Source organism: Serinus canaria, chromosome 9, assembly GCF_022539315.1.
Source record: "Serinus canaria isolate serCan28SL12 chromosome 9, serCan2020, whole genome shotgun sequence".
Taxonomy (NCBI): Eukaryota; Metazoa; Chordata; class Aves; order Passeriformes; family Fringillidae; genus Serinus; species Serinus canaria.
In genome coordinates, this window is record NC_066323.1 from 23,725,891 (window position 1) to 23,740,055 (window position 14,165).

General features: G+C 48.9%; 2 protein-coding genes across 3 annotated transcripts; both read left to right on the forward strand.

Moving 5' to 3' along the window:
• The first annotated feature begins 2,192 nt into the window (after positions 1-2,192).
• Positions 2,193-6,438, forward strand: LOC103815707 (G-protein coupled receptor 35-like). The gene is made up of 2 exons (XM_018913259.3): positions 2,193-2,371; positions 3,964-6,438. Exon 2 carries the CDS (start codon positions 3,976-3,978, stop codon positions 4,915-4,917), a length of 942 nt encoding a protein of 313 aa, XP_018768804.1. The 5' UTR covers positions 2,193-2,371; positions 3,964-3,975; the 3' UTR covers positions 4,918-6,438.
• A 3,864-nt stretch (positions 6,439-10,302) lies between these two features.
• On the forward strand, positions 10,303-13,907 carry LOC103815708 (G-protein coupled receptor 35-like). 2 transcript variants are annotated; one of them, XM_009089527.4, is made up of 2 exons: positions 10,303-10,822; positions 12,158-13,907. In XM_009089527.4, the coding sequence occupies exons 1-2, from the start codon at positions 10,540-10,542 to the stop codon at positions 13,105-13,107; spliced, it is 1,233 nt and encodes a 410-aa protein (XP_009087775.4). In that variant the 5' UTR covers positions 10,303-10,539; the 3' UTR covers positions 13,108-13,907. The 2 variants fall into 2 exon arrangements, with proteins under 2 accessions (XP_009087775.4, XP_050833964.1); XM_050978007.1 differs by lacking the exon at positions 10,303-10,822 and adding an exon at positions 11,305-11,487.
• Positions 13,908-14,165: the final 258 nt, after the last annotated feature.

Consider the following 14,165-nt stretch of genomic DNA (forward strand, 5'->3'; position numbering starts at 1 on the left):
CCCCACCCTGCTGGGTTTCCACAGCCTGCCCACACTGACATCCCTAACATTTCCATCACGGAAGTGTGTTTTTCCACGAGTCAGCAGCCTAGAAAAGTCAAGGGGGACAGAGGAAGTGGATAAATGCTGCCTAGAACTGGGCTTTTTTTCTTTCTGAATGCTAAAAAACCCCCAGAACAGCCCAGCAATACTCAGTGTTCTGTCAGACAGTGTGGGGGAGTCTTTCCTGCCCACAAACAACACATCTTCCCCTGTGACCTACACCTGCCCTCAGTCAGCCCACAGCTGATGCCCCATCTGCTGCTGTCACCTTCGAGAGCATGAGCTCCTGTGCTGGGTTTGCAGGGCCTGGTTTTTGGTAGCAGGGGATCCACAGAGGTGGCTCCTGTGAGGAGCTGCTGGAAGCTTCCACCATGTCTGGCAGAGCCAGTCCCTGATGGCTCTGAGGATGGACGTGCTGCTGGCCAAGGCTGGGCCAATGAGAGAGGTTGGAAACACCTCTGTGGTAACAGATTTAAGAAGAAAATCAAAATAGAGGGGGACACAGCTTTTTCTAGCCAGAAAAGAGAAGAAGGTGAGACTATGTGAAGGAAACAACATGGAGACACCAAGATCAGTGGAGAAGGAGGGGGAGGAGGCGCTCCAGGGGCCAGAGCTGAGATTCCTCTGCAGGCTGTGGTGAGAGAATGGTGAGACAGCTGTGCCCCTGCAGCCTGTGGGGATCCATGGGGGATGCAGAGATCCACCCACAGACCCTGGGGATCCAGGGGGGATGCAGAGATCACCCACAGCCTATGGGGATCCACAGGTGATGCAGAGATCCACCCACAGTCCATGGGGATCCAGAGGGATGCAGAGATTCACCAAAAGCCCCTGGGGATCCACAGCTGATGCAGCGAACACCCACAGCCCCTGGGGATCCAGGGGGGATGCAGAGATCCATGGGGGATGCAGAGATTTCCCCCCCCCAGCCCATGGGGTAGGTGCCCATGCTGGAGCAGGTGGATGCCTGGAGGAGGCTGTGATCCTGTGGAAGACTCCATGGAGAAGGGGTCGTGCTCCCAGGCTGGAGCAGCCTGTCCTTGGAGGACTGCAGCCCGTGGATGAGTGACCCACACTGCAGCACTTTTGGGAGGACAATCTCCCATGGGAGGGACTCCTATAGCAGGAATTTTGGGAGAAGTGCTGCTCGTGAGAGTGGACCCAATTCTGGAGAAGTTCACAGAGAACTGTCTGTCCTCTGGTCTCACAGGGACTCCTCTCCCAGAGCAGCAGAAGGAAATCTCGGTGGTGAACTGACCCAAACCCCCATGCCCTGTCTCCCTGTGCTGTCAGTGGGAAGGAGGGGGGGCTGGGAGAAGAAAAGGTGTTTTAAGAGCTTACTTCTAATTATCCTCCTCTGATTTTGTAATGGGGCAAATGGGGAATGTGGGTAATAAACTCACTTTGTATCTCTAAGATGAGCTTGTTTAGCCCTTGGAGTGTTTTCTCCCAGTCCTTATCTCAGCTTAGGAACCCTTTGTTAAATGTTCTCTGCCCAGCTGTGGCAGGCGAGGGCGAGTGAGCAGCTCTTGTGGGTGCCTGGCATTTGGACAGCTCCAAAGACAAGAATTAATGGGACAAATCCTGAGGGAGTGTCTGGCTCCTGTCAGCTGGCTCACAGAGATGGGATTGCAACTGCTCTAGCCAGTGGGCAGCAAAGCCCACCCAAATGTCTGTGACACGCCACTGGGCAGCTCCTAACCCTGCCCCCAAATGTCCCAGCCCCCCAGTACCACACTGGTGGCAGTGACTGCCATGACCTGGCTACCCAGCGGTGCTGATGGGCACAGTTACACTGCTGGCTGCTGTGCAGAGGGTGAGCCAGCCCACAGATCTGTCACCGTGCAGGTGACAGCAGCACTCGCTGTCCCCGGGGGCACAGGCACCGACTGTCCCCTCGGAAAGGTCCCTGTCCCGCCCGGGCTCCCTCTGCCACCGCAGCACCGGCTGCCCAGCCTCCCCGGGGAACCTTCTGCTGCCAGACGGGCAATTTGCAACCATTACGGGTTTTATCTCAGAAATTGTTTTCCTACGGCTGGAAAGATGAAATTTTAATTGCCGGGCTGCGTGAGGCGAGGCGGGGATGGGCGGGGGGACCGCCGGCGGAGCTCTGAGCTGCCGGCAGCGGGACAACAGAGGGCACCCGAGGCTCCAGCCCGAGGAAGTCGGGGCATAAATGAAGCGCTGCTGTTCGCACGAGTTCAGTGCTGGGCTCAGCCCTGCCGGGCTGTGACAGCCCAGGACAGCAGTGACAGCACGGCCAGCACGGATCCCTTCCCTGCCGAGACAGCCGCGGCCTGTGTGAGGAGCCAGCCGTCCCGCGGAGCAGGTAAAGGCCCTTCCCGTCCCACGGCAGCGAGCTGTGCCCTGCTCGGCCCCTCAGGCTGCGCCGCTCACCTCTGCTGCAGCAGCCACTGCCAATGCCCGGCTTCCCTGCTGCTCCCACCGCTGCTCTGCCGCTGTTCCGCAGCCACATCCCGCTCAGGGGGTCTCTGCCCTCGCTGCATGTCCCGTCAGTGCTCCCTCAGGAGTGGGGACAGCGGGCCCCAGGCACACGGCCTTGGAGCTGCCACAGCTCCGTGCTTGTGTGGGGCTCGCTGGGGCTGGCATGTCCAGCCCAGGGGGCTCAGCTGTTCCTCAGGCCACTGATGTGCAGGCAGAGTGGCTTTTTCACTGCGAGGTGACCACAACAGGCTGCCAGGGAACAGCTGCAGCGTAGGCTGAAACCGCAGAGTGGCCAAAACCATACGAGGCTGAAAGCCCAGGAGCACCAGGACACCAGCTGTATCTTAGATCTTCCATGAATTCCACCCTAAAAATGACTATACACCTGGGTTCCGTACTGCTGTACCAGTTCTGGTGCTAGGGCAGGTGTTGGACTTCCTCTGGGGTTGCCAGATCTGTCTCCCAGTCTTGGACACTAGAAACAGTTCACTTAGTTGATGCAATCATCTATTTTCACTACAATTTGCATGTTGATGTTTAGAAGCTGCTGACTTATAAGGCAATGCATTGGTGAGAGATTGTAGAATCTGGGCACTTCCTGTGCCCTGCTCATTGCAAGCACTTCCTATATGAGTTGCAGACAAAGTCTGATTCATACTCTTTGCTGGTGGCAAATGCTGAGATATTTAAAGGAAGAGCAGGAGATAAGTTCTCAGATTCATGTTTTCTGCCCTAGCAAAACTTTTGCTTCCTACCTTTGAAGGCTGAGATCAGACATGTGTGCTCATTTGCTCACTTTCCCTTTTTTCTCTGGAGGGCTGTTATCTGCTAGGACTGCTGGTACCCCTGCTGAGCTGCTCCTCCCCACCAGAGGAATGGATTTGTGTTTGGGGGCACAAATCCTGCCCACAGCAGGCACCCACCCACCCAGCAGCCTGCAGCAGCATTCCCACTGCCACTGGGCTGGAAGGGCTCAAGCCCTGAGGATGTTCTCAGGTCTGGCAAGACCCTGAGCAAACCCATGGGGTGGCTTCAGCAGCAAACCAAGGGCTGTGGAGGGCAAATCGGGAGTACTGCCCAGGAAAAATGGGGAATGCTGCCCAGGAAAAATGGGGAATGCTGCCCAGGGCAAATGGGGAATGCTGCCCAGGTCTATTGTGGGCTGTCCTAAAGCCAGTGGCTCTGACAGCCGTAGGAGAGCAAAGGTAACAATGAAAAATAGTATTCTGCTTTGCTGTGACCCAAACTGTTCATACCAGGACTGGAGGGACAGTGAGGCAGGCTTAACCCTGCACCAGCAGCAAGAGAGGGCAGTCTCAGTAGTTCTGTGGACTGAACAAAAACCAGTTCAGGTTTTTGCAGCTGCCCACATGAGCAGTGCAGGGACACGAGGAGCTGCAGGGCCATGAGAGGGTGGCACAGCTGCAGGACACTTCCAGCGAGCTCAAGTCTCATGCCTGCACTCTTTCCTTGCAGAGACAGCCCAACATGGAGAACTGCACTGAGGGAAGTGCACATGGCAGCACTGTGGTGCTTCAGCTGGTGGTGTACATCCCAGTACTCGCTCTGGGGATCCCACTGAATGCAATTGCCTTCTGGGTCTTCTGCTGCAAAATCAAGAGGTGGACCGAGACCAAGGTGTACATGATCAACCTCATCGTGGCAGACACTTCCCTGCTCTTCACCCTGCCTTTCCTGCTGTATTTTACCAACTACAGACATCCCATAGACCAGCTGTGTTTAGCCATACAAAACATCTATTTTACAAACATGCCTATGAGCATCTTTGTCATCACCCTGATTGCGATTGATCGATACATTGCAATCAAGTTCCCTCTAAAAGCAAAGATCCTTCGATCCCCACTGAAATCAGCTTCTGTCTGTGGCTTTCTTTGGATGGCAATGATATTTTATTCCATTTTGTATCTCACATATCGCAGTAGGACAGAAGGTTTTTGCTTTCGGAAACAAACTCTTCTACCTAGCTATTCCTCTTTATTCTTCAGCATCTGTGGGTATTTTATTCCCTTAGGGATTGTGATATTTTGCTCAGTACAAGTCATCAGGTGTCTAAAAAAGAAGATGGCCACAGGCCCTCATGAGACAAAATTATTCCAGAAGGCCGTGCAGATAGTTTCTGTGAATTTGTGTGTGTTTGCTGTCTGTTTCTCCCCTTTCCACATCTCACTGCTCTTGCGGTTTGCAGTGGAAGCTGCTGGAGCTTGTTCTCTGATGCCAGAAGTTGTCACCTATATTAAGGTCTCTGCATGCTTAGCAAATTCCAATTGCTGTCTGGATGCATTTTGCTATTATTTTGCAGCCAAGGAATTTCCAGAGCTTTCTTCTATGTTCCCCAAATGTATATTTATCAGGTCCAAGATGAACCAAAGCGAGGAGTCACAGCCACCCACGGATCAAGTGATGGTATGAACAAGGTGTAGCTCACGGCAGGTGTTGAGTGCCACAAAGCTGCTCAAGTTTTGAGGCACAGAGTGAAACCACATACAGTGTTTGCAATCATTGTAGGCATAGGCCTATGGACAAAAAGGGGCAAACCCCTCCAAAGGATTTGATGTTAACTTGAATTTTGTCCTGCTGTCCTCAGTGACTTGACTCCAGCTCTGAGTAGTCTTGTATCGTTGCATCGCAGCTCCAGGCGCCTCCTGGTGACAGCTTGTCTTGGTTGGCTTCATGATCCTTCACTTTCAGTGTCTTCTGACTTGTAAACCTCTAAAAAATTTCCTCCTGGGACTGCAAGTTCATATTCTGCTGACGTAAACTTAGAGGCAGTTGACTTCCTTAGTGACAACTGACATACAGTTCCCCTACGTGTCTGTCACCACGCAGCAGTGACACTGCTTCAGACCACAGTCTGAAACCACTGACTAGACCTTGGTGAAATAAGTATGCAAAGGTCTGTTCCCAGTACGGAAAGTGTCCCATATCCAGACATTAGATCCACCTGCTTTGTGTCAATTCTTGGGCAGACAACACAGCAGAAGCTGCAGTGAGCCACGGTGCCATAAGAACAGATGAAACTACTCAGGTCATTCAGCTGATAACTCCAGTCCCAGTTTTCTTCACTGGTGTATTTTCTAATGCTCTGGCATTACTGGTGTTTCACTGCAAGCAGGACAAGTAGTCTATGTGTCTATGTGACCAGTATAACAATTGCACACTGTTTACTCCTCGTTCTGCCTTCTAAATGATCTTTTCAAAGACAGGAAAAGATATGGAATATCAAAAGATATCAACCATCTATTGCTTAAGGACATGTGTGAGTGTTGTCTCCCATCAACAAATATGCTGCAATTAACTACTCTCAGAAAGCAAGAGGCTTCTTGACAGACATCTCTTACAAGCCAGGCAAGTGGTGTTCAGCAAGGAAAAACACTGCTACTTCAGGAACAGCACAGAGGGCCTTCAAAAACATTTTTGGACCTAGGATTCCTTTCTGAGACCTTGCATCTCATTGCTTATAATGAATGCATGTTCCAAAAAGATTATTATGATTTTTTTATTATTTTGAAAAAAGAGATGAAGATTCATATCAAACCGTTAACCTGCTGTTAATCCAGAAAGCAAACAACTTGCTTATTTTTGCAGATTCAGTCATGCTCATGTTTTGTCCCAGTTAACATGGAAAACTTGTTCAATTTCCAGTGGGTTCCAAATAGGTCATTTACTCTGAAATACAGAACAGCAATGCTTTTCTGTGGTCTCATATATAGGTCTCATAAGTGTTCCTTTTTCTCATTGTAAAGGAGAAAAAGTGTTCCTTTTTCTCATTAGTTGACTTCACAATCTCTGTCATCATTAAGATTTTTTTGCTGTTTCCACTAAATGCTATGAAAACAAACAAACAAAAAAAAATCCATACTTTTGGAAGTTAAAATAAAGACGTGTCATAGTAACATATCTATAAATAAATATTCATTTATTACCATTATACATCAGAGTCCTCTACTCTTAATGCTAAACCTATACTGGAGATTGGGAGAAAAGCCTTTGCTACGGAGATATAAGATCTGCCTTCCAGCAGGGTATTTAACAGTGAAACCCAAAGATGAGCAAGGAACTTTCTGATTATCTGAAGATATGTCTTACCTTGGACAAAAATTATTGTGTCAAGTTTAGGATGGATTTCTGGCATCCTGCTTCAGTCTGAACAAAGCCTCAGCTCCCTGAGTTCTCCCTGTAAATGGAACAGATGAGTTATCAGACCCTGGGCCACAACAAACTGCTGGCCACCATCCAGCACTGCAATAGCAATCCAGGAGCATGGCGACATCCTTAACCCCAAATCTTTTCCATTTCCTAGCACAAGAGTCTGGGAAATGGTAGTGGGGACCAGCCACAGCTGCCAGAGTCCATCAGCTGCCCCAAACAGCAAGGCTGAGCCACTGCATTTTACCAACATTTCTGCAAGATATAACTTTCCTGTCCCTTAAAAGAAAAAAAATGCTAATAATGTTTTCTATTTAGGCTTGAGAGGAAAAAAAAAACAACAAACAACACAAGGAAAAGCCTACAAAGTAATTCAGAATCTTGCTTTTATTTGAGTGATTGAGTAAGTGAGTGAGTGAGTGAGTGAGTAGCCAGCAGATACAGCATTTTTAGCCCTCCTATGCATGGAAGGCAGGGACTGACATTAGACAGTATTTTGCTGTTTGGTGGCATTTGGACAGGCCTGAGACCTGAGTTCTTACCAGAGATTTGAGCTCCAGTTGCTGAAGGATATTGGGGAGCTGTGGGCTTGGTGCTGCTTTCAGGTGCTGGAGGCATCTCTGACTTTGTTTCTTTGGCACAGCACAGCTGTTCCTGGGGTGAGTGTTGCCTGGCAGCCTCAGGGGAACTCCACAAGCCCTGAAGCAGCATCAGGCTCTTGGGAAGCACAGGCTTTTCCATGCCCTGCCCAGTGTGTGGGCACAGATACTCAGCTGGTCCCTGGTGCTGCTCATGCCTTAGAACTTCAGCTTCTGTGTTTTCCATGTATTTGTAACCATGCAGTTCTTTAGTGTATAACTCTAAACTCCACACTCAGTGTGAGCTGCTGCTTTCCCATTTTGGGCAGACACAACAATTCCTCTCCAGGCCTGGCAATCAAGGACACCTCACTGCCTCAGGCCTGAGAGATGGAAACAAAAGTGAGTTGGGAGAGCAAACTGGGGGTACATGGCTTCATTACCTGAAGCTGGAATTGTCAGATGGACCCCCAATATGGAAATGGCCCAAACTTATAAAAGTGTGAAAACCCATGGTCCATTTTTGGGTGCAGACCCTGGGGGTCTTCATCTGCCCTAAATGTACCTGAAGGCCTTTCAATAAATATATCTGCTTTTTATTCCCTTAACTTTGTCTGGCCTCTGGTTTTAGGTAGCCCCAAAAGGCATCACTGCAGGAGCATGGGGAGGGTTGCAGCACAGGAGCCTCGACAACGTTTTCTGCCACAGGCTGAGGAAGGGGAAGGGGAAAGGGGAAACAGCCCCAACAACCAGGGCTGGTCATTGGGTGGGATTGCTGCACTTTGCCTCAAACTGCCATTTGACGTGCTGAAAATAAGACTGACATGTTTTGCTCTCAACCCTACAGTTCTCTTTTGGTCAAGATCTGCTGTTGCACCATCCCTTCTGGCCATGAGAAAGGCAGGAAAGAAACCCTGCAAGGCAGGGCAGCCCAGAGCCCTCCCTGTGTCTCTCTGTGTGTGTGGAGATGGTACCAGCACCCCTCCCATCCCGCCAGGGGCTCTGCCCCACTCCAACATTCCAGCAGCTGCAGCCAGCAGGACACAGGGATGCAGAGGAGATGGAGATTTTCTAGTAGGGAAAGGAGGCAGGAGCCCATCAATCTGACAGCAGGCCATACCAGTGGTTCTTTACTTGCAGGAATATTTTGTCCCACTGGCTACTTCCATTAAGAAAATCGCTTTTCCAGGCACAATGTGGTGGATGCTGGTGTCAGTGCAAGGTTCTCTGGGGACAGGCGCCAGTGCTCTGCAGTGGCCTGGAGTATCCTGCCTGAGAGCTGCCAGCAGGGACACAGCACAAGTGTCACCTCCTCTGTGCCACACGGGGACAGCACTCACAGGACTGAGACAGGCCGGGAGCTGCAGAGGCTGGGGAAATCCCAAGTGAGTGTCAGTGATCCATGGCAGGGGTGATAAAACCTGTGACTGCATGGAAGGAGGGGACCATGAGCAGCTGCAGATGATGGTGGCTGACAGGGAGACAAGGTGCAGAGAAGGATGGGGATCCTGATGCTGCCATGGCCAGGAATCAGGCACAGACCCAAGAGCCTCAGCAGGAGCCATGTGAGTTCTCTGCATACAGCACCTTATCCTAGCTTTGCCTGCTGGTAGCTGGTTTGCTTTGACACATGCTGGTGAACCTGCTGCTCACAGCCAGGTGCTTTGTGCCTAGTGACATGGCTTCTCCCTGTCTTGAGACCTCACTGGGCTGATGAGACCCTCATCTGGCAACCGCAGCACCAAGCTGTGGATGGGAAGCATCACACTGGGCAGGTTCTATGAGCTGAGTCCCTCCAGGCATGACTTTGACTGCTCATGGTTTATACCATTAGTGATTTCCTGGAAACAGACAGGAGGAGGCTGTGAACAACACTTGAGGAGGATGCCAAGTTTTCTATACAGTGATGAAACTATCACAGTCCAGAAGCTGTGATAACTTTGAAAACTTAAGTGCCAACAAGGACTTTGGGGATCAATGAGCTGGGCACACTAATATGTCAGTAACTAGTTGTAAGCATCCACCAAGAAAGGCAAAAACAGTCCCTGGAAATTTAGCAGTTTGTATTATATTGTTGTTAGCGTTCAGGAACACATAATCACGAGAAATGATTATATGCAGGTGCTTTTATTGAAGAGCTCTGGGTGTCAGGGGTACAGACCCAAATCTGACTCCGACATAGGTTCGGGATAGATATGCTTTTATATTCTATTGTTATATAACTATCATGTTATTTATTAAACTTACATTGTTCTATAGTATACATGGATTTCAGCCAAGCATGGCCACCTGAGAATAGGAACATATAATTTCTCACTGTTCTTATGATTATACAATAATTATTTTAATTACTACTACTTACGCAGGTAAAACACAAGGCTTAACATTTCAGAGTTTATCTTAGCATTTTCTAGGGCACCACTATCATTATCCCCCCTTTGAAAGCATTTTCACTTCACTATAGGTGTAAATGTTTTCACTTGATACAGTCTTTTACTTCTCAATTTATGCTTGATGTTCTTCAAATCCAGGGTTGATGTAAAAGTTGTCATGGATGCTATCACGGGCTGGAGAACCAGAAGATAGTGGGCGTGGATCTCGTGTCAGTGCCTTTATTATTTTCTGGTTCCAGGACTATACACTGGCATGGAATTATTTTTAAGGGCTGTGATGTGATGTGCAAACAGACAATGCAGAAATACTCCAAAAGCTGCTCTAATTTGACCTTAGAGCAAAGTGGAAAGGGGAAATACGTTTGCCCAAGACAGCAATTCAAAGTGCTAATATCAGCGCCTTTCAGCTCATTGATCAACTTGTTTGAGCTTTTCTGGTAAATAGGCTGACGTGGGGCGCTCTGGGACGCAGGCACCTGCAACCACTGAGCAGTCACAGAGCCAGCAGGTCACAGGGTCACAGTGCCAAGTTTCTCAGAATTGCTGGCTGAGAAGAGCTATGGAAGACAAGAGAACTACTATGATTCAGAGTGAAACACTTTAAAATAATCACAAAACTGCCTGCAAACCACTGTGCTCACCTCTCCAACAGCTGCAGGGCTGTTGGGGCTGTTCTGTCCCAGGGCTCAGCCAGTGTGACAACAGAAGCCACTCCTGCTCCAGTCCCAACAGGGGTGGCACTCTGGAAGGCAGAGAGAAGACCTCAGGACATTCCAGGGCAATGGGTCCCCTCCAAGCACAGACTGTTGGGTGAGGAGGGTCAACAGGCTTTGCCCAGTGAGACATCAGGCAACGGAAGGTAAAGCAAAGGAAAAAGCCAAAGCCGTTCCGCCTCCAGAGGAACTGCTGCAGGGATGCAGGGCAGACAAGCCTTTCACCTCCCTGCAGGGCTATTGCAGGCTCCTCAGTCAGCAGGAGGTGGTACAAGCCACACCAATGGTGATGACAGAGGAAGCTCTGTCCTTTGTTCAGGAGGAGCGCTTTCTCAGCCAACGTTGCTGCTCTCACAGCCACCAGAAATTGTGATCAGAGGACACCTCACTGGTCATGTGCAAGGAGCACTGCTCGTCCTGCCTGCACAGCACTCCACAGCTGGGCTGGAGGAACTCGTTCTCTTCAAGGACAGCAAGAGAACAGGTAATTTCTCCTGGCTATTTACTGACATGGTTATTTGCATTCTGCAAGGCTTCACCTTTCCCCAGCAGTGGTGGGACACCAGAATAGAGATGGAGAAAGAGAGGGCTGGAGCCAATATATTTTCAAATGTTCATTTTGATACTGACCACATCTGACATGATTTGGGTTGCTTGAGGGCTGTCTCAGCCTTAGCTCGATCTTTTCTGGATCTCCCTGTTACGATCTTCCCTTTTATCTTATGGGCTCGTAACACATTTCTCATCTCCAGAGGACAGAGCTGCTGCAGGTATCTGCTGTACAACATTCCCTCACCTCTTCAGAGGTCTCCTGGCATGATTCCTCTGGTGCATGATTTTCAAAGCTAACCAAGACCCACAGATGCACATAAATGCTGCAGCACTGCCTTACAGTTTGCTTGCTGGGGATGCTTTTGAGACCCATGAACCTTCCCCCATGGAGCCGTGTTCTCCCTGCAGGGAAAACCCAAAGACATGTCAGACATCCTGGGTCTTTTCTGTCCATGAACAGCTGCAGCTGGAACGTGCTTCTGCATTAACTCCTCCAAAGCTGGAGGGCAAACAGCAATATTGCCCTTAGATCCAAGGTGATAAAACCACCTGCTAGACCAAACACCTCTTCCACATCACATTCCTGCCATGGCATAGGTGAGTTTCTTTTGTCTTGGGACAGTGGCTGTAATGCTTCTGAGATAAAGAGCAGCTTTGACAATCCTAGAAAGGCAGCGAGCAGACCCAGCACTCCGATTCTCAGTGCAGCCCTCTGAGTACAGAATTTGATGGCAGCTGAAACCGGTGAGAGATACACTAATAAGAGATACACTAATAATTGCTTGTGTCGCCAATGAGAAGTGACGCAGAGACGTCTCAGGACTGAGGGAAAGGACAGCTGTCCTTCTGCTGCACATCTGGGACATTTTAAGCTGTGAGGTCACTGGCTGGCTTCCACTGAGCCCTGCTAAAAGGGAAGGGATGAGAGTTGGGCTTAGGGATCCCCTTCCCACTATCAAATGTTTGCAGTGGCTCACATAACTCCTTGCTGATATCTGCTGCTGCCTGATCCAAGTCTGAGCCAAAACAGGGGCCCAAGCCCTTTTCCCTGCCACCTTCCAGGAGCAGTCTTCCCCACACAGGGCCCTGGGAGAATCTAAGATTTCTCTCCTTCACAACTGATCAGGCTTGTGTCCCTGTCCCTCTTCTTCCCACTAGGTACCCTACAGCAGGCAAAAGCTGGCAAAATCCCAAACTCTCTCAATTAGAATTAAATACTGGTTCAGTCCAGAACCTCCCTTGTAAAAGGTTTCATTTGCTTTTGCAGGAACTGTACATTTTGATACTCCCAAAATGAACCACAGCAGCTGCAATATCAGAGCCTATGAAATATTTTCAGTTTTCCAGCTGTGTGTTTACATCCCAGTTTTGGCTTTGGGCATCGTTCTGAATGTGTTGGCACTGTGGGTGTTCTGTTGCAAACTTGGCAAATGGACAGAAACCAGAGTATACATGGTCAACTTGGCTGTGGCTGACTGCTTGCTGCTCTTCACCTTGCCATTCAAAACTCTGTCCCAGTTCCAGCACCTGAAGGTGGATGGCTGGTGCCTGGTTCTGGAAGGTGGCTATTTCACAAACCGCTTTATGAGCATCGGTATCATCACCCTCATTGCTGCCGACAGGTACCTTGCAATCAAGTACCCTTTGAGATCCAAGGCACTCAGGTCACCGCTGAAGGCAGCTTTTGCCTCTGCATGCCTTTGGATAGTCATCATCTGTGAAACTTCCCTCATTAAAAGCTTTGAGGACCGAAGAGAGGATGAATTTTGCTTTGAAAAATCTTCTGTGACACCCTCGGTGATCACACTGTGTGCCATTATTACAGGGTTTTTCATACCGCTACTCATCTTGAGTTACTGCTCCATACAAATCATTGCAGAGCTCAGGAGAAAGAAGACTGTCAACTGTTGCAATGAAATGCTGACCAGGAAAGCTGTCTACATTGTGTCTGCAAACATGGCTGTGTTCATCATCTGCTTTTTACCTCTTTATCTCGGGCATCTCCTCCGCTTCATCCTGGACTCCGTCAGCTCCGACTGCTCGGCAATACAGAGCATCAACAACTTCGTTCACTTCGCCTCCATCCTCGCCAACACAAACTGCTGCCTGGATGCCATTTGTTACTACTTTGTCAACAAGGAATTTAAGGAAGCATCTCCCAAGCTAGCAAAGTCCAAATCTGAGGCTGGAGAAGAAGCTGAAAGCTCCCACATGTAACACATTAACACAAAACACACACTGCACGCATTTTATATTTGCCGAGTTCAACTAGGACTCACTAGCAGGGTTTCACACTTGCTTTTTGTAAGAGTGAGGTGGAGGGACATTCTACAAACGGGAAACATGCAGATACATGGTTCAGCTCTGAATCAGACAACCACAGCAGTCCAGGTTCTGATCTAATGATCTAGATTGCTATTGACAATTCTCTGCCTTAATGCAAATTTGCATAAAATGGTAGATTTCCCCTGCCAAAAACCCCCATCTTCCATTTTCCCATGAAACCCAAAAGAAGCACAGACACTGGTGAAGGATTGGGTTTTGTCTCTCATCCTCACCTTGGATCAGTGTTTGTCCAGCTGTAACAAAGAAATAGGCTATTCCAAATATCAGTGAATTAAGAAAATCAGAGTGAAAGCATGTGGAAAAAGAAAGGATGGTGTTTCTATAAGTCACAATCTTACTGGTTTTTAGTTGCCAATAATGCACAATCTCAAAACAGGCATATTTAGCTTGCTTTAAAGAACTTTACAACAATGTAACAGCTATAAAATGATCATCGTAACAACACAGGGTCAGAAGAAATTGCAGTTGCTCGTACTGGGGAAAAACTTGTGTGAGTCAAAATGTTTGGGTCAAATGGCATTAAAATTAAAGAGTTGGTGGTGCAGGACAGTGGGAACAAGGACTCCGTATTAGGACTCTATTCAGTCTTATCATGTAAAGGACTGTCTAAAGTGGTAGCAAAGCAGTTCCAAAGAAATCAACCTAAATAAAGTTGTGTCTCTAGCATGGAATTCAGTTTCTTAATGAGTTAAATGGAAAAGGGGGGAGATGGGGTGGTAGAGGACCTGCTGTGCTGCCTGTCCAGGAGGGACAGCTCCCTGTTGTCCAAGTCAGGGGCAGTGGGTACAAGGTCTAGCTGGGACTGGGATTTTTTAAGGCAGAGCAGTGACCCACCCTATGGTAATTTTACCACAAACACCTAAAAAGTTGATGAAACCACTCAGCAGCTTCAGACCACACATGCTGAGCTGGCTGTACCATGCACACAC

Excerpts from the sequence above, each read along its gene's own strand:
- LOC103815708 (XM_009089527.4), top strand. The coding sequence starts at position 10,540 with ATGCAGGGCAGACAAGCCTTTCACCTCCCTGCAGGGCTATTGCAGGCT. Across the intron at positions 10,823-12,157 it reads CAAGGACAGCAAGAGAACAG|GAACTGTACATTTTGATACT; the intron begins GTAATTTCTCCT and ends TTGCTTTTGCAG.
- LOC103815707 (XM_018913259.3), top strand. The coding sequence starts at position 3,976 with ATGGAGAACTGCACTGAGGGAAGTGCACATGGCAGCACTGTGGTGCTT.